The sequence below is a fragment of the Eurypyga helias genome, unplaced genomic scaffold (genome assembly GCF_000690775.1).
Source record: "Eurypyga helias isolate BGI_N326 unplaced genomic scaffold, ASM69077v1 scaffold15673, whole genome shotgun sequence".
In the NCBI taxonomy this organism is placed as follows: Eukaryota; Metazoa; Chordata; class Aves; order Eurypygiformes; family Eurypygidae; genus Eurypyga; species Eurypyga helias.
This window is the reverse complement of record NW_010240702.1, coordinates 86,926-110,104: the sequence shown is the minus strand read 5'-3', so window position 1 is coordinate 110,104 and position 23,179 is coordinate 86,926. Positions and strand designations below refer to the sequence as shown.

Here is a 23,179-nt window from a genome sequence, read left to right as displayed (position 1 = left end):
GCTCACAGTTTTAATATCTTTAGTTTTTTAAATAGATGTTCAGCTGACAGCAGTAAGTATACATACTGTGTATGCACGCAGTAGCAAATGTTGAATTTTTCATTCTTTGTCATTAAGCTAAATATTTAAACAAAACAATCTTAAAACTTCTCTTATTTCAAGATATGATGTGTGTTTGGGATTTAGAGTAATCTCTTAGCAGGAAAAATACAGGCATAAAAATTACATGTATATTTTCTAATAAAAGGCTGGGTCCTGGATTTGGAAGAACAGTCTAATTTGCTTGCTTTTCTAAAACTACATACTGCTTCCTTTATATCCACTTAATACATGAAAGCCAAAATCCATCATCATACTGGCATAACTAGGAGCAGAATTCAACCCAACATCTTTGTAACTTTCAAGACTTTTTAAAGCATTCTGCAAAATGTCTTTATCTGATACTAAACTTAGCTCTTTTTTTTGGCATACGATTGGACCAGCAAGAAACTGAATAATGATGCACATTTAAAAAAACATAGCTCTATGTTTTTTAACTGGCCTGGGATTGTAACTTGCTTTTGTCTGATGCTTTTTCTACTGCAGAAATGGTGATGGGGTTATTTACGTTAATTCATTTGGCTTGTTGAAAAAAATATGCCCACACTCCTCTACTTAATGGGATTCTTTCCTCGTTGCAGTGCAAACGGCTGGAGCAGGAGCTTCATCATCTGAAAGAGCAGAACCAGACTTCAGCAAACAACACGAGACATCTGACTGCTGAAAACAATCAAGAACGTGCTCTGAAGGTAAATCTCCATTTCTTCTTGCAGGCAAATTAAGGTTGTAAGCCCCTGGTGCCAGCTTTCTGGGCTGCATATATCAGTTGTGTACATTTCGGCAGAAGTGAGCTATGGTGTTTGCCAACAACCCCTTCTTTAAACACAGATACAGCACCCTTCTGTTATGGTTTTATTTTATTTTGTGTATGAAAACAACAAGGAAAAAATAACATATCCTCCAAATTATTGGGCTGGTAATTAACCCTGAATTCTTTAGGTCTGTCCTCCCAATATTACATTTTATAACATGGAGAAAACTGCAACTATTTGCCTCAAGGTATCTTTGCAAAACTAATATTTTAAAGTATGGCTGTTTGATCTGCTCCCAGCAGTGTGTGCTATATTAATAACATTGTTGACCTATACTACTAGTGACCACATAGTTGATACTACTATTTGCAAAAGGGTAGATAGTTGGAATTGGGAGGAGGAATAATAAGTCTTGTCAATAAGAATAAAAATGAGCAGAGAGGCGGGAGAGGGTCAGAGAAAGGACAGTGTAAAGTGACAGGTTATTGCTGCTTGGAGAAAGGGAAATTGTAACGTCAGTGGAATTGATAGCTACATAACCAGCAATCTCACCGCTAGCCAGAATAAGAGACTGTGCCAGGTAAGACGTGCAAGCATCGTGTGCACCTATTCAACCACTCTAATTTTAGGATAAAAATCTCTTATGGTAGTGGAGGGAATATAAATACAGAAGTTACTCTAAAGGTACAGAGTTGTTGTATTAAAACTGTGTTTGATTTAGACAGGAATAGCCAAATGTATCTCATTTATAGGCAGATTTTCCTCTGCTCTTTTTTCTTTTTTTTTTTTTTTTATATTCGGGAAACATCATTATTCATGCAACAACTTGACCGATGCGAAGTATTGGAATTAAGGTAAATCCTTGTGTAGTTTGACATTTCTCAATAAAAAAAGAAGTATCATGAATAAATGGAGACAGGCTGAGCACCACACAAATCCTGTGTGTTCCATGGGTTTATAATTGCCATCAGAATCTGTGGTGAATATTACAGAATCAAGTGTGCAATACTGAAAGCAATCCGTCCTTAGACGACTAGAATAGAGATCCTAAAGATACAGGGCTGTTTCTGACCACAATAATAGTATTGTTTTGAATCTGGTGTCACTAAAAGTTACTGCTTATGGGCATGCTACTTACTGAAAATAGTATTGTTTTTCATTAATTACATTCTGAATTGTTTTTTCTGTGTCATTGAAAATATTATGCACAGAGCCTTTCTGTTAGAAAACAGAAATGTTTTATTGAAATTACACTTTTTACATTTAATATTGCCTGACATAATGCTTACAGAATAATTATATTTTCAGAGCAAGAAGTGACTTAATAGTTCAGAGTGTTACTAGGATTTCATTCTAAGCCTGATATTGCTCTCCCAGCACCTAATCTTTAAAGAATTTAATTTCTGGCTGTCACAGGCATTTTTTGATTTTTCAAAGTTAGAGGTTAATTGGTTGTAGTCTTTTAGAGATGAGAGTCTGGGGAGGAAAAATGAATGCGAATGCTTTTCATTTTTTGGTAAAGTTGAACTTTTAAAAATATTGTACCTCTGCAGAGTTTGTATCAGTTCATATTACTGTTGCCTACAGTGAGGACAGGTCCATTGGAGTACTTTTATGAAAGCCGATGGGTCAGGTTGAATTCTTGACCTTGAAAACATTAAAATGCTCCTATGAAATATTGGCAGTGGTAGTTAGCTTTGATATACAGCATATGGACACACATCCTAGCCTAAGACCTTATGAAAATGAAAAGCTTATCCTTCAGTTCATATTACTGTTGCCTACAGTGAGGACAGGTCCATTGGAGTACTTTTATGAAAGCCGATGGGTCAGGTTGAATTCTTGACCTTGAAAACATTAAAATGCTCCTATGAAATATTGGCAGTGGTAGTTAGCTTTGATATACAGCATATGGACACACATCCTAGCCTAAGACCTTATGAAAATGAAAAGCTTATCATCCCTTTTTAGTGTAGCTACAGCCTAGAGAATATGGACTGGCTGGTAGGGGTGGAAGTCGTGTCAGTGACTCCTTTAGAAATAGGTTTGACAAGTGCTTTGGGCCTGGCTGGAGCTGACTGGGGCAATCCCGCTGCCATCAGCGGCACAGCTGCCTGCCAGAGAAATATCCTGCCGGAGTGTCCTGACAGGTAACTCACTGTGGGGTCTTGGCACACACCTCGCCTGTGAAACCCTCTTGTTCTTAGCTGCTGCCTCCTGCCTCTTGGATGCACTCAGTAGCAATTGTAAATGCTACATGCAGAGTGCATGTACAGACCAAGAATCCTCTCCTGTCTTCTTTCTCCTGCGGGTTGCCCTCTGGCCATCTGACCATTTTCAGAGAAATAGGACAGGTTATTTGTCTCTGTGGTGCAGGGTTAAATATCAACACAACTGTTTATTTTCACCATGATCCAGAGAACTACATTTACTTTAACCACCTCCACATGCAAACTGGGATCTGCGCTTTGTACTATTATTCACATGTAAACACTTCTCCTGCAGAATAGTCCAGGTGTCCCTTCTGAGTCTATTCAAGAGAGTTTCTCTTAAGAAAATTTTTTGGGGGGTTTTGTTTGTTTGTTTGTTTGTTTTTTAATCTTTAATTTTTCCTAATCTCTTAAACTTAATTAATGTTTCCTGATTCAGTTTGGCAAAGGTGGTATTCTGGTGGTAGGTGGTGGATGATCTACTTTAGATTTCCTTCAGGGAGTAATGGAAGTATAAACATCAGGTGTTGGTGCAAGGATACTTGCAGTCTTAACTGGATAAAAATATAGTTATCAGGAGCAGATAGGTTAAGGATGGCATAAAGGTTTGTGATAAACAATAAGACCCTCTATGGGGTTTTGATAATAGACTTAATATCAAAACCCAATGGGTATTGTTTCTTTCTCACTTTTTAAATTCCTAGAATCACAGAATGGCTTGGAAGGGACCTTAAAGATCATCTAGTTCCAACCCCCCTGCCATGGGCAGGGACACCTTCCACTAGACCAGGTTGCTCAAAGCTTCATCCAGCCTGGTCTTGAACACTTCCAGGGATGGGGCATCCACAGCTTCTCTGAGCAACCTGTTCCAGTGCCTCACCACCCTCTCTGTGAAGAACTTCTTCCTGATATCTAATCTAAACCTCCCCACTTTCAATTTAAACCCATTGCCCCTTGTCCTGTCACTACAGGCCCTTGTAAAAAGTCCCCCCCAGCTTCCTTGTAGCCCCTTCAGGTACTGGAAGGCTGCAATAAGGTCTCCCTGGAGCCTTCTCTTCTCCAGGCTGGACAAGCCCAACTCTCTCAGCCTGTCCCCATAGCAGAGGTGCTCCAGCCCTCTGAGCATCTTCGTGATGAAGCCCTAAGCCCAATCCTCAGGAAACCTATTTAATTCCACTGATAGTATGGTCTAATGACAAGCTTCAAGCTTTCAGCTTTATTTTTAGTTATATTGGGTCTCAGGGCTACTGTAGCCCTTCTCTGAGGCAGTAGCAGCCTGTAGACTCCTGAGTGAGGCAAAGCAACACAGAGAGATTGTAACTGTGGCAAAGGTCTGGTGGCAGTAAATTGGCCGGATCCAGGATCTGGAAATCACAAAGAAAGCACTCTTGCATACTTTTATTTTTACACTTTTAGATGCTAGGTCACATGTGAGGATCATGTGACCAAAAAACCATATGATATATATGGCATGCTGTATAGGCCTATACTGTGCCATTTCATCCTACTGTGCGGTACAGCATCTACACGTCTTTGGCAAGAGTGCTCTTCATGACTAATCTCTGTCATGCATATTAGTAGTACGAGATTTGAAATTTCCATATTTAATGCATGTATTGTATAGAACATTCCTTATAGTCATGTGGGCCATTCAGTCCCACAATGCCAAACTGGTACTCCTAATTTTCATAACATTCTCATTGGTTATAGGGGGTTGTATTAATTAGAGCAAAAAGGCCAACTTCAATTCCTCCCTCCAGGCAATGCCTACAACTGCACAGAGGTCATTCAGAGAAGCATGTGGCCCCCTATTTCCACAGTTAAAGTAAAATAATCCTCTTTTTTGCGAAACCATTTAAAAAAATCTCTTATAATATTTCAGATTGAATTATAGCTAAATCTTTTAGGGATAATTGCTTCCTAAGGGCCTATACATCTGCGCTCTTAGTACGTTTTCATAAAGTAAGATCTGCAGAGTTCTTTGCAGTTCTAATGTGTCAGGGTCTATATGTAAGATTATTCATTTGTGCTTGGCCTTCATAATTAACATTTGGTCTCTACTGATTCTGATAAATGTATTCCCACAATACACTGAAATAGCTGATTCAATTTAACATAGAAAAGTTGAAGAATTGCTATTTTTTCTTTAGTATTCAAATGTTGTTGTGAATCATTTTACTGTTGTTAGTTTTGTAGTGTGTAGTTTTGAAACGCAGATTTTTAAGTAATACCTTTTCCTAAACAAAAATAAAGATTTTGCCAGTGTGAATGTCCTCTTTATTCAGTTCAAGAAGAATAAGAAATAAGTCTTGTGAAACAAATAACAATGTGAAAATTCATGGGAAATGTTTAACCGGATTTGAATGAAACACAAGGAGAGGTGACTTTTTTCACAGGCCTGATTTATTTTTTAATTTTTAATTAGGTGGTACATTCTTCTTAAAGCAGCTATTAATCTGCTTTGAAGACCAGAGAGACATACTAATTTTATTTCCAAGCCAAACTCTCAAAATAGAGAGGAGGGCTGTTTCATGATGATACACAAATCAGGTGCCCTTTAGTGACTAAATTAGTTTATTCCATCCAAGTATGATGTCATTAGAACTTGTAAAGGTTATTAATGTACTTCAGAACTGTTAAGAAATTAATCTTTGGTTATAATTGTCTTGTTATGTTTTTCTGACTAATCAATCTCTTTACCTGTGATTTTCTGTAGAATTCATCCTACATGCTTCCATGATTTTATTAAGAATATCATAAATTTAGAGTCATAGGCAAGAAAGTGACCTGAAAGACTTGTCAGAAATTAATCTATAGTAATGTCATAAAGCAATTGTAGCTGATGTCATCTGATGTCTGCTGACAAAAAAGAATTGGGTCAAGGGCAGGAAATCCAACTTCTGTAGCAGTTTGGTAGTTGTTCCAGTGGTGATGCCTGTGAAAAAGTCACTCTAGAAAACTTAATTTAAGTACTTCCTGATGCCTGTCATAAATTGTATTGAGCTATGTTTTGGTTCCCAGAATTTCCCAGATTTTTAGAGTAAAAACCATTTTCCCCTATCTACTTCACAATGACAGCCACAAAAACAAATCCAGCTGATTGGTCAACATATCGTCCATAAAGAGCACAATCCCAGGAGAATCTGATGTCATAAGAGTTTAAAAAATTGAAAAAAGCTTTAATATGAAGTTTAAAATGTTTGCTACTGTTGAAAAGCATGGAGTATTCATGCTATTATAGAATCATAGAATGGTTTGGGTTGGAAGGGACCTTAAAGACCATCTAGTTCCAACCCCCCTGCCATGGGCAGGGACACCTTCCACTAGACCAGGTTGCTCAAAGCCTCATCCAGCCTGGCCTTGAACACTTCCAGGGATGGGGCATCCACAATATATTTGCATATAATATATTATGCATATAATATTGACTATGGAATAAAGTACTTCTTTCAGAAGATAGTAACTGTGGCCCTTATCTGCAAAACTTAGTAATTCTAACATTTTTATGTTTAGAGCTTGAGAGCTGAAGTTTCAGAGCTTCATTTTAATGAGTTTACAGCTGGTTTATAGCTATAAAGCCTCTGATTTGTTTCTGACAGAGCCACATGCTTTTGAAATGCTCTGTAATCCAGGAAAACTAGCCTGAACCAGTGGTGGGAAATGGAGAGATTCCAATCTCATCTATTCAAATTCCAGTTCAGCATACATTTTTTACATTTTATTGTAGTTATTAATTACATCCTAGAAAACTCATAGAGAAAAGGCTTTTAATACTTTCATAATCATTTTACATGAGGTAATGGAGATCAGGTTGATTCATTAGAAACCCGTAATGTAAGTTTTTGAATGCGGTGAGGCACAGCCACATGCAGAACACCACCGTGACAGCTTCGTCCCCTTCGACTGTTGCATTGTTTCTAACTGCAGTGGTAGAATCCAGCTGCTGATTACCAATATTTTATAGCTAACAGATGAAGAGTTATGTTATCCACTGGTGAAATAAGGTTTACACCTTTCTCCAGTTTCTAGCTACAAAGTAACTAGACATTATCTCTGCAAAGTGGGAGGAGACACACTGTGCCCTTGCATTAACTTATGGTCTATATCTAATTTTCTGAAACTACAGTAACATTTCAGGAGAAATGGGAATAGTTAACTGGCTTCTTGGAGGTTATCTCCAGGAAATAATATGTTGTTACCAATAATCCTGAAAGGTTCTTCATGCTATTCTTCCAGTAACTTACATGAGGATGAAGTACTAGAGGATTTATTGAAGTAAGTCGCAATCTCTAACTTTGTGCAAGAGCCCTTTCAGTAGTTCAGTTTCTTCTCTTAGGGTGCTGTTTCTCTTCTGCTTTCAGAACAGTTGTCCAGTTCAGGTTATAGAAATCCACAATGACTTCATTTCACTCTCCAGTAGCTACCTTAAAGCAGTATGTGCCCTCAGATAAATGCCAGGACAATGTGAGAGACAAGTTTGCTACCCTATCAGTAGAACATTTTATAAAGCACTTGAAAACACTGTTAATTTTTAGAGTGAAAGTTTGCTGAATATTGAATGCTTGAATTGCCCTTAAGTACATTGTGGAGGTGGAAATAAAAGACCTAGTAAAACTTGGAACATGCTGCTCACAATCTGGATGTGGATAAGAATACACAAACATTTTTCTTCAGTTGCTGCTTCTTAGATGATTTATCAGACAGAGTAGAAACAGTTACAATCTTAATTGCATTGAACAGAGCTTTTGCTTGTGCTGCACCCAAAAACACTTAATCACAAGGTCTTGAAGAGTGTTACTAAGGTTAGACCCAAGTCTGTTCAGCTCTTATCCATGATAGAAACATGATTAGTCACTTTATGGCGGGTGTTACTAAATAGTACTGTACATTTGAGAGGGTGTCAATGTAAGCCGGTGCATCGTGCCATAAATGAACACTAAAATGAGGCTGTGAACAACCCCTGCAGAAATAATTCTGTCCATGTCCCACCTCAGTATTAATTTCCTGCATTCCTTTCTGCTTAAGTTGCAGTGTCTCAAAAGCTATTGCTAATGACCCACCCAGTTATCTGTATGTGTGGAGAGGGAGAAAATAACTTATATAATCCTACAGTGACCATGCTTCTGATGGAAAACATGGGAAATAAATTATGAAATGAAACATTTGCCCTTCACTAAGAGTGAAGTTGTCCAGAGTCCCTTCAGAAACATAGGCTTCCAGTCTGATAAATCTGATTTATATGAAACATCTACCTGGGAGGTGAAGAGAAATTATGTTTGGCAACATTAGTACTTGCATGATTCTCAGTGGTCAGTATGTGATGTCATTAAGTGGCTGTATGGATAGGTAGCAGGGCCATTTCTACTGTTCTTGGTTCACTACGGCATCACTGTGGGCCAGAATTTTTAACTCTTTCAAGCCTTGCGTTGTTTTCAAATTAAAGGAAACAAATCGACATACCCTAGTTCTCTTTGCTTCCTCCGTTGCAATGGCCAGGCCACATTTGTCCTGAAAATGATCCTGAGAAGAGTTGTAGCTGTCTAATTAATTATGCTTACCTAGAGCACTCTGTGTCTTTAAGAATTCTAGCAAGCTTCATATTGCCTGTAAACAGCTGCACAAGAATGGCACTGAATGTGTCTTGATAGAGTGAACAAACAGTGTCTTGGCTAAAAGAGTTTGTTCACTTTGCCTAAGGAGTGTAAGTCTTCCTTCTCTCCTTTTAACAGATGCTGAATGTCTCTTAACCAAAGCAGATATATTTATTGAACTTTGATTCAGTTCTAAGCATTAAGGAATTCATTACTCATTCGCACTTTGTGTTTGATGTCAGCTTTCATCTGCTCCACTAAAAATTCTTTGGAGGTCTGCTGATTTTATTCGACAACCTTCAAATCTCTCTTGGCACCAGATTGCTTTTGGCAATGATGGCAACATCAACACACTGTTTGTATATACTATAAATGTCCCTTTGTCATTAGGGATGATGTGGTCATTCATACCTTTTGGCCAAGTTTTTTACTTTTTGGTTTCTATTTCATAGCTGGAAAATGTCTTCTCATGAGGTCGGTTGGTGTTACTACTTCCGATTAGCAGAAATATTATTTCTGATGAATGCAGCAGGTTCTTGGAATGCAATATTTTTGTTTCAGGTTATTCTAAATCTGGATTATTGTTCTCACAGTCATCTAGGCTGCTTCCACATCCTCATTTTTGGTCTGCAAAGAATCATCTCTTTCATGATAATAGGCACTCTGGCCATGAACTTCCTGTTGACAAGGCACTCTCATCCTCTTTTTTCATCTAACCATTCTGTAATTGTGCATCTGCACGTATTGTATTAACATTTTACAAATACTTTGCCCTTTCACACACCTGTTTTTCCTTCTATCAGAACAGATTCCACTTTGTATGGCTGTTTCGTTTGATAGCCTTCAGGGTGACTTCCTCGAAGTTCCTTCCTTGCTCAGTGACACTCCCGCTTGGCCTTCAGGTTTCAAGGATGCTTTGTTTCAAATGTAATTGTTCTGCAGCATTTTTAGTTTTCTTTGTCTAAACTCTGTTAAAGGACATCAAAACTGAAATAGTTTATGGGCCTGGGGCAGATCTGATATCTGTATTCTAGAAATACGTATCATGAAAGAAAAAAAGTGTTCTAAAGTGGTAGAAAATGGAACAAACTATGCAAGCATACTGTAGCCAGATATAAAGCTGTCTGCTACCTGCTCTTTCACGCCTTATCCTCATAGAGGTGACAGCCTGACCTTAAAGCAGTAAAAAAATTGGTATGCTCTAAAATACACTGAAATTCATCAGTATCTTGTAAATTAACATCACGGAATCTGAAACATAAGCAAAACATACTGTAGAAACCATAATCATGTTAGAAGAGCTACTTATATGGAAAGGTGAGTTCTTATAAAAACAGAAAGTGTATTTAACTGTAATGATGAGCTTTGTTGCCATCTCTAACGGTATAGTTTATCACTCCAGTCATGGGTTCATTTTTTCTTTCTTCTAACCAATAACACGTCACTATTACTGTGAACCTTTGTCACATCTGAGGAGGTGTCATATTGCTGTACTTCAAACAGCTATAAAAAAGTTCTTTTACTTTCCCACTAGTATGAAGCTTTGCTTCGGGATTACATGATCAGGAACAAGGGGCATGTGTTAAGCGAATTGTGAAACAATCACGAAGCCTAATGTATTAGACTTATATGAAAACTAGTAGAACTCCCTCCTTCACTTGCCACTTTCTGATACTATAAAACTTATTTCTATACTTAGTTTATAAATTATACTTAGATTCTAAATCTGAAGCCATTTTGTACATAAAATAGTGACAGCTTTCTGCAATGTTTAATGAAACCCTTAGCATTAGTTTCTATTAATAGTATTGTCCCTGATCTTCACTGGCATAGTTTTCAAAGTATCTATCAGCATCATACCATACTAAAACAAAGCAAGTACCAAAAATATTTAGCCAAGTTAAGTTTTTCCTTTCTCAGAGGTACTGAGTATTAAATTATGCTGGAGACAAGATATCAGATTTAATGAAAAGAGAAGGACAGACATTGTTCTGTATCATTTTTTGTTTCCTAAATTTTGTCTGTTTCTGTTAGTCGTACATACAGAGGGAAGGTGTGGAAAAACCTTAGTTTTCAATCATTTTTTTTAGTGTCTTACTGCACACCCTTCATTTTTTATGCTGCACAGGAAAATTACACTCTTTTGTTTGAGCAGTGACTGTAAACAAAATCTTGAGCCTGAGTGCATGATGACATGTCAGTTATTTGTCCTACAATAAAATGTATAAAAGGTAGTAACCTAACCTCTTGTGCAAAAGGCAAGCTACAGGGTCACTAAATAGCAAAGGTCTTGCTCTGACCCATCCATGACCTCCTTATCTGAAACGCCTCTCAGAATTGATAGAATCTACCTTAGATCTTGGGTAGAGGAAACCAGGGATAGGGTAAGGGATCAATATAACTGTTTCAGAATTTTAGGTGTTTACTAAAAAGGAATCATTGGTCTTTGTATGTTTAAGTTTATCTAAATTCCTGTTTAGAATTGGAGTACCCTTTCCTAGCATTTTGCATGCAAGGGATCATATGAAGGTATGGTTCAGAGTAGAAGAGGGACAGATGGTAAAGACAGACACTGAAACTTTAGGTCTTAGTATGGTGTTAAGGCTGCAGACTGACCTTGATTCAGAAGCCTCAAGGTGCTACGTGTTTGTTCTTATTTACCTTTTTACTGCAATCTGAAAGTCTCTCCTATTCTCTTCCCAGGTGAGAAACTTCAGGTTTTAGAATGAGATGAAGTCAAAAGAGTCCATGTCCAGAAAGTGCATCTTGGTGCTTAGCCATCATTTACTCAGTGTCAGGGCTATTTTTGCCCATCCTGTTTAATTCCCATCTATTTATTTGGTCTGGTGCAGAGGTGTATTTTTGATGTTAGGGCACTTGTGCTCCTGGATCACTAAGAAGCTTTTGAAAATCCCTTCCTTTCCCCTATAAACAAGAGCAAAATCCTCTTTTCACTTCCATGTGTGTGGCCACACAGAGGTGTAAAGGAGAAGTGGACTCTTTTGTTCACATATTCAGGTTGCTAAGCGGAGGAGATGTACTTGTGTGCAGTAGGTGTGTATTTCTACTCTAGAAATAGACAATGTACAGGTCGTTAGGAGAATGCTTGAAGAGCAGAAGGAATGAATGGACTTGGATTTATTTTTACCTTTTTATTTTTCTTCTCAGAAAGTGGACTTTGTGAAGTAATATATTCCTAACCTTAGTAGATCTCCACAGCCTGTCTCATGAGATTGACTGGCAGCTGGACTTTGGCTGTTCACTGGGATTAAGTTTTAGAGTAGTAAACTCTATGTTAGGGGTCAAGTAGTAAATTTGATAATTCAGTAATTCTGGGATTCCAGACCTTAACTATAAAAAAAACCTGTGCAGGCACACTGGCATACCACCTATTCACAAAGTATATTAATATTATCCTTACTGATCAACACAACCAGAGATAGAATTTTGGCATATGAAATACATAGCTTTTTTTATTATTATTTGAAGACTTGAAAGGTATAAAGTAAGCTTCACATCAGCAGGAGTATATCAATGCATTAGGATTTCAACTCAACATATGTCAGGTTTATCTTCATATTTAGAAACACTGCATGAGTAGGTCTGTCATGTAGCTGAATCAGAATTGCTCATTACACTTGTACAAAAAATGAATTACTCACTGAAAACACTCAAGGTCTGATTTCTCCTGTAAAATATGTTTGCGATTAAAACTTCAATTTCTTATGCCTCCAAAATTCAGTCAGCTGTTTCATTACTTCCAAAAATCAGCCTCCCTTATTGGTAAGGTAAATATATCTTACAAAGAAAAAGCAATAAGAATGTAAAATTAGAAAAGAGCTGTCTTTAAACTTTGGATAGGAAGCTGAAGTAAAAAGTGGTATTTAATAGTAAATAAGTGTGTATCACATTGTCTGAACATGGTATTAATGTGTATTGGTGATTGTGTTAAGCTGCAAAGCAGCCGAATCTGCAATTTAAATTTAAACTCAAAGACCCAAATGTCATTTTCTAGTTAGACTGAATATAAAGAAACCTTCTGGGACTTCATTTTCTGAACTGTGTTGGTTGATACTGGATTTTCCATCTCTAGAATTGATTCTCCACTGAAGAACAGATGTCACCTTTCACAGTTTTACTAGATATATTCAGATACAGTTTCATAAATTTGCCATATCCTTGTGGATCACAGTCAAGATGATTATTTCAATGCTTATTTGTTTATTAAAGAAATACCTGCTGTGCTGGAGGAGTTATTAAGGGGGGGGGTGGTGGTGGTGACTTGTGCATAGAGTTCTTTCCTTACGTATATCTTGGCCACACTTTTTGAAAAATTGAGAGAACTTGTTTTTTGAAAAACCAGTACCATTTAAACTATTTTTACATTAGAATCATCATTTGGACCAGGCTTTCAAACACTGAAGCTAATCTAGATTAGGCCTGATTCTGTGCACATATGTAGCCGTGATCACTGGAGAGCAGTCCTGCTGACATTGTTACTGTTACAGGATCTGAATTTTGAGAAGAAATGAACCCTTTCTTGTTCTGATCTCAAAGCTTGTGAATTCCCCATACACTTAAATTTTAATGGGACTAGGTCCCAAATCCGTGAAGCCTTAGGCTGTTATACACACATTTAGGGTATTATGATAATATTCAGAGATCAGAGGAAATTCTGTTCCAATTTGTATTCTTAAATTAGGAATCACATGATGCAATGAGATCTGGTAAGAATACATTGATGCTTTGCTAGTTCTTTCAGAAGAGCTCAAGCCAGAAAACATTTTAACAGGGAAAAAATCTGGTGTCCATGTTAAAAGAATCTGTTATCTTTTTAGGTTAAAAGTGTCATATCCCTTCAATACCCTTTCCACCCAAAATCTCATTAAGAACACCTCTACTTTAACCATACTTCTTACTGAGTTCTTTGGAAAAAAAATTAATGAATCATAAAATACCTCATTGCCCTGGTATGTTAACCCTTCATCCCATCTTCTGAAAGGATGAAACTATTTAGTACAGGTTTCTAGTTTAAAAATGGAACTGTCTTTGCTCCACTGCTAAACAACTGAGTAAATGGTCTGAATACACTACTTGGTGTCAACTAGCTGCATTCTGGGGAGACAGATTTTAAACGTTTTCATTGCTTAGAGTCTAAGGGAGAGGCCTGGTATATCAAACATTATCAATTTTTTTATTGTGTTAGGCTTTTAAGCATTCAAGAATATCACATAAAATAAATTGGTTTAAATTGGTTATCTGCTCCTATTTCTTAGGGTTGAGCTGTAATTGTCTTAGATATTGGAGGACAGAGTGGTTGAGTGACTGTGAGGAGAGTGACTGAAACCTTCAAAGTGCTGCTGATAGCTCCTTCCATTTGGAATTACTATACAACAGTAACAATAAAAGCCTTCATTTTCCAAACTAGATAAAATAAAATCTGTTTATCTAGCCTATTAAATCTGGGTGCCAACTTTCAAGCAGATGCAGTTTTAAGCTCTGTAGATGCTAAATCCTGAAACATTCGGTCTATAAACAAAAAGCTGACATCAAATAAAGCATTGCTGCTAGACATAGCAATGGTGTATATATGCTGCATTTACACAAAATAGTGAGATGATTGCTTTTTTGTATGTTGCTTAGGGTTTTTTCTTATGTTAGAGTATTAAAACAGATATTAAATTTTATCATTAATGCGGTGCGTGGTCTCTCTTCAAATCCCCTTAATTACAGATTGACTCCAAGGATTACACAGCATGGATTTTAATTTTAACTGAAACAAAAAGAAAAGCTGCTTAAAAATTATTCTTGCTGAGTGACTTGTTGGACCACAAAACAATTTTTAACATCTTTTGACAAGCATTGTCAAATTTCAAATATTAGAACAGAGCTAAGTGCACCTTCAAACTCCAATTGTATCATGTCTACTTCCCAAATAAAATGTTTTATTAACTTTGTCCTCACAAAGGAATGTCTGCTTCTCATATTTTTGTTTTTTCAATTATTCTTTAGGAGAAAGAGACTCGCAGTCTTGCTGAGATGTGTTTGTGTTTGAAGAAAGTGACATCAGACTTCATATTTCCTTTCTTTGGTAATTTGAGAAAAATTACCCAACAGAGTTGACGTTGTAGCAGCAACAGCGTATTTCACACCCTTGCGTTGTTTCCCTTCTGACCCCTCTCTTTAGGACTTAAGAGCTCCACTCTGAAAATTTCGTTCCAGCCTGAAACTTAGAATAGCAGGTCTGAGTCCAGAAACAACATTTTCACAAATTGGGGCCTAACCCAGAAAGCCTCACACAGGAAGCTACTTCTATGAGTACCTATTATTCATCTGAGGAAAACTTTAGGGATCAGTATTTGGTCCATTTCTTATGGGATTTTCCCCTATTTTTTAAAAGATAAAATCAGCTTCCTAACTTGTTTCAGAAAGTATAACCCATTTTCCACAGATAAAGCTTATTAGTATTTTAAGCAGTTTTACTATGTTACTCCTGCCAGCTCTTTAAGAATTAAAAAAAATAAACCATTTTTCTCAGATATAAAAAAAAAAAAAAAAAAAAAAGGTGGTCTCCAGAGCTGCATCAAAGAATACATGCCCACGGCTGAGTGTCCACAACTTCAAGAGAAGTTAGGTGCAACTGAAAGGTCCCCTTCTCTCTCAAAACGTGGATGCAGGTTTCTTGCTTCAAAAATCAGCTCCTTTTGTGTCTGAGTAATAACTTTAAATACAAAAGGCTGGAGGAATGAGAAATTCTCTTTTGGCCAAGAGGCCACTGTAGTGCTGAGGGATAAATCTATCATTGCTGTTTAATGGCAGTTGGTGGTTTGATAAAGTTCCCCTAACTCAGTTTGTTAGCTTAAAACATGCTTTCTGAGACTTCATAGGTAAATAACACCATTTTTGTTGCATTTTTGTATGGGGTGAAATTTTTGCACTTAAAAAGGGTTTTTTTCAACAAGCTTTTCTCTCCCTTTTATTTTTCAGCTGTCTCTGAATTGTTGCTGTCGGGATGTTTAATGGTTTTCTCCATTAGTGTAGTCGTGCACTTGGGTTTTTTAATGGATGAGATTAAACTCTATTGCTTTGTCTTACAGCCACAAATAAACCCTTCCTATTTTAACAGAAAAGTGTTTATAATGCGAACCGATGAACAGGCTAATTTCTACATGATATTGTTCTGTCTAATTTGTCCGTTATGTGTAATAGTCTCAACGGTATATGATTTTCAAGTCATGCGTGCTTAATGCAGAGGCCAGAAATAGCAACAAATGAAGTGAAATAGTGAATACGCTTGTTCTTTAAGGCTTGTGTTACAATCTTAACATACGTTAATAGGCGTGCTTGTGTGTGTGATTTCTGTTAAGGGTTCATTAGGTAATGCACGGTACCGTGAGTGACTCTGGCAGCCTGCAGGAGTTTGATGCTTTACATTTATTACAGTTAATGTTCTCTTGGCTATATGCAATATAGCTTTAAATGTATTATTAGTTGGACTTTAATATTAAAAGTATACCTAATAATTCATAATTTTCTGTCAGAAACAAGGTAAAATTGTTTAAAAGAAATAATAGCAGCTGTTTTTTAATGTAAAGTTCAATTTTGCAAGTTACCTCTTGAGGCCTGGTTTGAATGCCCAGTTAATAGGGTATGCAGAGGCACAGGGCCGTTCAGACAGATCCTTTGATAAATAATACTGCCTCTTTACCACACTGGACAAAATCTGGAAAAAAGAAAACTCCTGCTTGTGTCCTAACATAAATAAATGTATGCATGAGCGCTGTCTGCCTTATGAAGTCGTGTGTGTTTGTTTAAGTTGGAGCAGAGGACACACAGTAAGTCTGGTGTCTGGTTTTTGAAACCGGGGTGTGTAAGCGTCTACGTCAAAAAGAAAATCGTTCTGGAATCTAAAGGCTGAGACTGACAGGAAAAATCATCCTTTACAATAAGTAAGACCTGATTTTGAGATATCTTTTCAGCAGTGTGGTATGTTTGCCATGCATTTGCTGTTGGTATAGTTGTGAGAGTTGTGCCGTTTTGAATATAAAATTTCAGGATTTTTTCTGGATCTAGATTTTGATATTTAGATGATGAACCAGTTCTGCATTCTGGGGCAAGCAGTCTTGCTGGGGATGTTAGTTTCGGTGGAAAACTCTGATTTACCAGTTTTTCAGAATTAAATTCTAAGTGTCAGTAGCTGTTTTGGTTGGGGTTTTTTTGGTTGGTTGGTTGGTTTGTTTGTTGGGGTGGTTTTTTTGGTTTTTGGTTTTTTGGTTTTTTTTTAATATATTACCTCCCCCCACACCCCTCATCAAGTGCATAAGTGAAGAGTGACTACATAATTTCTGGGGATTTGCTCTGGTTTTGCTTTCCGTACTTTTCTCTAGCTAGTCAGTACTTCATGGCTGTTAAACAGGATGTGCCGTTTCCTGGAACAGCTAATTCACAAGTTTTGTACATCTTAGGGCACAATAATAAAAAAAAAAAAAAGAAGTTTTATTCTTTTGGTTTGGAGGATTTGTGGCTTCTTTTTTTGTTATGTTTTGGAGTTGGTTTTTTTTCATTATTTATCCTCTTATCCACTGGATTAAATCTCTTGTTTAGTTATTGCAAAATTGCCTCGCCGTCTTTTTAGTTGAACCTGAATCATGAAAACAAGGAGTCTGAATTACATTTGAGGAAGGAAATATTCAACTTGAAACAGGGTACTTGCAGGTAAATCAGTGGACACTGAAAATAAATTAATTAGAAATAGTATGGCTGTTTATTTTATGTGACTGGTTTGGAGTTGGCTACATCTGAAAAGGAATGAAAAAAATGATCTCTTTGCTTGAGATTTGCCAAACAATGCTATAAGCTCCAAGTTATTCTGAGGTGGTGAAAGGTGAAACATTTGACATGTTCTTTTTGGGCAATGCTTTAAAAAAGAGAGGGCGGGAAAGAGGCGTTGCCACATCAGAGTTGAGGGTGTTTGTGGTTGTCCATGACAGCGGCTCCAGTTTTAAAACACCTGTGTTTACTTTCCAGCTTTTCTCAATCGGCCTGAAAGTGGCCTAAGAATGGCACCGACAGACCTGCAGTATGGCTGTGTTGCCTTTGCAACACACACACACACACAAAGAAAGAAAAAAAAGACAGAGATAAATCTCTTGTTATGCAGCTAATCATTAACAGCATTTTTGTGCCTAGTTAAAAACATTTTGAACTTTTCTAAATTTTTATAGTCTATCAGATAATGCCTGTGTTACTTTCCTAAGCCATTAAGCTAAATTTTATCTTTGCTATTTTATTTTCTAGCAAAAATAAAATCAACTCAGTGATAATTTGTGACAGGTTTTTTTGGTAGTAAATAACAAATATTGGTCTTTTTGTTGCAAAGTGGGTATTTGAAAATATGTGTACCAATACTCTAATTAAAAAAAAAAGCCACACCTTCCAAAAAAACCCCAAACAAAACAGACATAGCCCTCCCTCTGCCACCCTCCTAAAAAAAGAAACTCATCTTACAACTCTCTTCTGAGTAGTTTTACTTCATAAAATCCTAGTGTTTGATGTGTATTAACTTTCTGTAAGGTGCTAGCTTGCATTTTATCATGTAAATACTTTGTCCTGTAATAGTTTATAGAGTTAGGTGTAAAATAGAAATCTCTTGAAAACTGGGTAATGGCAATTGAATGCTAAAAAAACCGAGCTATGTTTACAGTGCTTCCTTAGAAATTTTAAAATCATTTGCAGACAGTATTTAAGATACTCATCCAAAGAGAGACATATTTTTTACTACTGCTCCATATTTTATTTATTATTACCTTTAAAATTTGTTCATGTGTTACAAACTTTTTCGGCTTTATAAGAAAACCTCAGCTGTTTTCTCTAGTAATTTTAATTGATGTAACATCTCTTCCACATTCTACTTCAGATGACATGTCTGACATTCCTGTTTATAAAAATATGTCTGGTTCATATTTATGCTTGTTTTTCTTTATGGATCACTCAGTCTAGGTTAGGGTTTGTTTTCTGGAAGTGGGAACAAAAGGCAAAAGGAAATATAGTGCAGATACAGGAGCACAGGTGATTTCTCCCTTAAACTGATTTCTTTTTACACTTGTGAGCTCAGTAGATTCAAGTCAGTATATGAGGATGAACAACATGAAACACCTAACAAAGATACGTAGCCTGACTGGAGCATGGTTAATAGTGTTGGTCTAACAGACTCACTAGAGCAAACTGGGAACATGCCAATCCCCTCCCGATTGAGCACCTCTAATAAACTGAGAAATTGTACCAGAATGATCTTCCTTTGTGATACACAGCAGAGCAGCCGCTTTTCCAAGTCTTTCCCAAGGGGTAGGAAAAGCCAGTATGGGTGCATGCTCTCGCAGAGCTGCCTTCTGCAGAACAGACAATGTGCTCTCAACTGACTGCAAGAAAGATGCTCAGAAAATAGTGGGGGGCTTTAACGCCACTTTTTCAGTGATTCAACCAGAAGATCTGGAGGATATTCACTGAAGCAGCTTTGAACACAGAGAAGAGCATGTGAGTTACATCCTCACCTGTGTATTTTCACAGTAGCATCACTGAAATCCACATAGTAGTACTCTTGTATCAGTAAAGAACAAAAGCTAGTACCTTGTCTAAGAAATGGGGGGCACGAGACTTCTAAAGAGTTCGCAGAATTTAATCAAGGGGGCTGTAAAGGTAATTAAATGATATGCCTAAAGGATAGGGAAGTTGGTCACGTTTCTTAAATTTCCAGGTGTAGGTGCGTTTTAAAAGCAAGCTGGATAATGTCAATATGTGAAAACGGAAGAAAAAGTTTTGTGAATGTAACAGTTTTGCTAGAGGCAACATTGAAGTATTGATAAGAAAGGGATAAACAGGGAACTAATATTCAGAATATGTCTAAGTGGTTTGGACATAGTTTTTTGAATCCCACTATGTACCTCTCTTGCGCTGCCTCAGCACCTCTAAAAATCTGATCACCTGTTCACTTTTTGACCGCTGTTAAAACTAGTCTGTGCTCCCTGTAAAAACTGATGGTTAAATAAGAGCAAAATTAAAGACAGTGGTTTCCTAGCAGTTAAAAGTTCAGTGATCTTAAAAATGGAATTGCCTCTATGAAATGTATTTATTCAGTTTGTGCTTGAGACCATCTAGTAAGTCACTCTAGATGTTCACTTGGGATTTTTAGCATTCAAATATCTGTGAAATACCACTGAGTCTTTACACATTCACTACAGATATAAGACAAAATCAGCCAACTAAGAAGTGGCATAATTATGTGAGCTGTAGGCCAGTTGTCCTATTAGGGATGTGTACACAAATGGTACAGTTGTTCACGTGGTTGCTCAGACCAGCTGTAGGTTGGGTGTCTCCGATTTAGGCTGTGTAGCAGAGTTAGGGTGGTACTGAATCCAACACGCAATACCTAGCATCTCACCTGGGAGTGCGCTTTCACACAGACTCTGGAGAGGAGCTTGTGTGGCCATTTGCAATGAGTCTGCAAAGCAGGTTTTTGGGATTCCTCCTAAATTTACCAGACTTTTGCACTTTTCCTGTTCCTGTACTAGAATAACATCAATATTGAAGGAGCATTTCCATCTTAAGAAAATACAACCAAAAAGTGACAAATAAAGGAATTACAGTCTCTGCAGCTTTTTTATTTTGTCCTTCTCAGCAGTGCATTTGATACCACAAACCCTGCCTATCTCACTACTACTGAAATACCATGGTTTCCCCCAATTCAGTTTGGTCAAGGCCTGTGTGCTGGCAAGATAGTTTTGTCCCATCTTGCTTTTAGTCACTTCATACCTTTCTGATCCAGGGGTAAGGAAACATCTGAAAGGTAGGATACATTTTGTCAGCCTCAGCGCCACCTCTTACTGTGTTTCCAGGGGATATCACATCCTCAGAAGAGTGTACAAGTGTCAGGTGGTAGTGCATCTGGTTCTGCATGGACCACGTGATGTTTCTCACCTGGTCTTATTCAAGGGGCAGTCAGACGGAAGCCAAAACGTTTATTTGGCTTGTTTCTAAAATATGTCAGTGTCTGAGATTTCCAAAGCAATTCTTATTTGTAAACTTCATGCAGGGGATTTTGTTTCTCCATTCAGCACTTGATTTGGGAAAGTTGCATTCTTAATCACCTGACACATCCAGTGCTACCTCTGATCTTCTCAGGGAGGTTGCCACCTGCAAAGTCTTAACTGGTGTATATCCAAAATTTATATAACTATGGGTCTTTCACTCGCTGTAAAAATTCAAAAATCCATCTGCCTTTTTCACTTTTCAGTCAGAGACTCTCAGCAAGAGTGAAAAGAGGTGGAGAGGCTCACATGTGCTCCACACTTATGCCTGTGTTTGCAGCAGTTTTACATACAATCCGTAGGAAACAACTGTTGAAAAATGTCCTGGTTTGCAAATATGAGGCTTATCTTCATCTTCTTGACGACCTTTCATTGTTCTGTTCTTTTCTGTGTACCAATGTGACTAGAAGCCCTCTGTGGTCTTTAGATCACAGTCTCTTCTGGAAAGAAATTATTTCTCAAGAGAATACTGCACAAAAATGTACTTTAATTTTAATATGGAAAAAAAAAAAAAGAGAAAGGATTTTGTATGAAGTCTCTAGCAAGCACTTTTTTTAGCCTTGTTTCCCTAAGACAATAAGGGATATGTGATTATGCAGTCTTTGTTTTCACCTTCTGATTTTTAGCTACTTTCAACCAAATCTGACAGAAGAATAATGGTTGGATCCCTAACAGGGTTTCTCTCTTCTATTCAGTTGCCCATTTTCATGAAAATCCTAATGTCCCATTCAAGGTAAAGTCAAGGAGAACTTAACCAGTAGCCTTTACTATTTATAAGGAGACAGCTGTGCAACTGGATATCACTAGTATCCAAATGAGGGACCAAAATAGTTAAGGTGAGTGAGATTGAGGTATTGTAGTAGAAAGCTTTAAATGATATAAGTAGAATCCATTGATATTTTTTGAGGACATTGGAAGGAATATGAGGTGGTTATTAGGAGGAAAGGTGGTGGGAGGAAAGGGTAAGAGAGAGGTTGAAGATCAGTATCAGGCAGGGCTTCATTAGTATTGCTGGTACAGAAGAACTTACTGGTTTTTAAAGACCTCCTTTTGCCCAAGGAATTACAGACATTTTAATGTCAATATAAACTTTTTCTTTTTTTCTTTTTCTTTTTTATATCAAAATATTGCATCTAGTAGCAGAAATGTAAATTTTAAATCTATCAAGAGTAGTACAGCAAGAGCGTCAATCATTTCTCTCTGTTGCTCTTGTTGTGCTATGTTTGAAGTGATGACATTAAGCCTTGAAGGACTTTTAACTTCTCAAATTGAAGTCTTTGCCTTTTATTAGTTTTAATAACATGAACACCAACTGATCTCTGGCAGTTTTGGGGGGAGTAGTGAAGATTAAAAGAGATGGTACTTGAACTAAGTTGATGTTGAAAAGATATTGGCACCAAAAACACCTCATAGTTTTAAACTCATTTGGTCAAAGATTCATTCAGTGGCATTTCTGACTTGGAAAAAAAAATTAAAAACTGTATTTTTAACAAAGTCAAAGAGAAGTGAGTTCTACTTTCAGATACTTAGAAATAGTTTCACTTATTTCTCTTTAGAAGAACAATCCGTTTAATATTTCAGTATTAAAACCTTTTTAGATACATGTTGTTTGCTCAAGTACTTCAAAACAGAAAGCTTCAAAAAACTATATATACAAAAAAGTCACAGAAATTTTGTCACATAAAGTGGGATGTGAAAAATATTTATCATTATTTTTATTCTCATATTACATTCTGCTCCATCCATCTTTTGACCTACCTCTGAAAAGTACAGAGCTTTGCATTCTGCCCTTCCACTTTGCCATACAAGTTATTACTTCTCTCTTTTCACATCTTGCCCCATCCCTTCAACATCACACAGCTTCCTTCTATTCCCCATCCTCAAAAATGTTTTCTTTTGTCTTCCCTCATTGTTTTCCTAACTTATCCTTCCTTTTTTCAGCCTGGGTGTTTGTTTCTTCCTCATCTGTCTCAGCCACTTCATTGGGCCAACAAGAGCCTGAACATCCCCAAAGACCTTTGTCCCATGCTAAGAGCTGTACCTAAGATACTGGTATTTTCGTGTATGTTAGCTTTAGTTGTTCTGTGAAGCAGAAAGATTACTTCAGGTCCCCACTAATCAGGCGGAAAATGGATGACATGAGCAAGATGTGAAAAGCTCATTGGTAGCCCCTGGAGAAGTATTGCATTCAAAGTTGACAAATTGCAGGGGATTTAAGGAGTGCATGATAGGGCAAGCAAATGGTCTTGCTTTCAGCAGTTATTCATCAGAACACTTGTCCTTTCAGGAAGGCAGGTTATTTAGGCAATAATTATGAGTACTGTGTATGGGCACAATCATGCAGTGTTATTTGCTCTATGTGCAAAAAGCTGCACTGGAGTAGCCGGTTAATCAAGAGTTAACCTCAGTTCTGGCATTTCTGAAGCAAGCATCTTCATTTACTC

General features: G+C 37.2%; 1 protein-coding gene across 1 annotated transcript in view; it reads left to right on the top strand.

The window, feature by feature from the left end:
- MIPOL1 (mirror-image polydactyly 1) overlaps positions 1-23,179 on the top strand; it is a 181,853-nt gene that overhangs the window by 87,279 nt on the left and 71,395 nt on the right. The window contains exon 10 of the mRNA XM_010148527.1: positions 681-788. Within this exon, the coding sequence (XP_010146829.1) occupies positions 681-788 (108 nt within the window). The remainder of the gene's footprint in view (positions 1-680; positions 789-23,179) is intronic.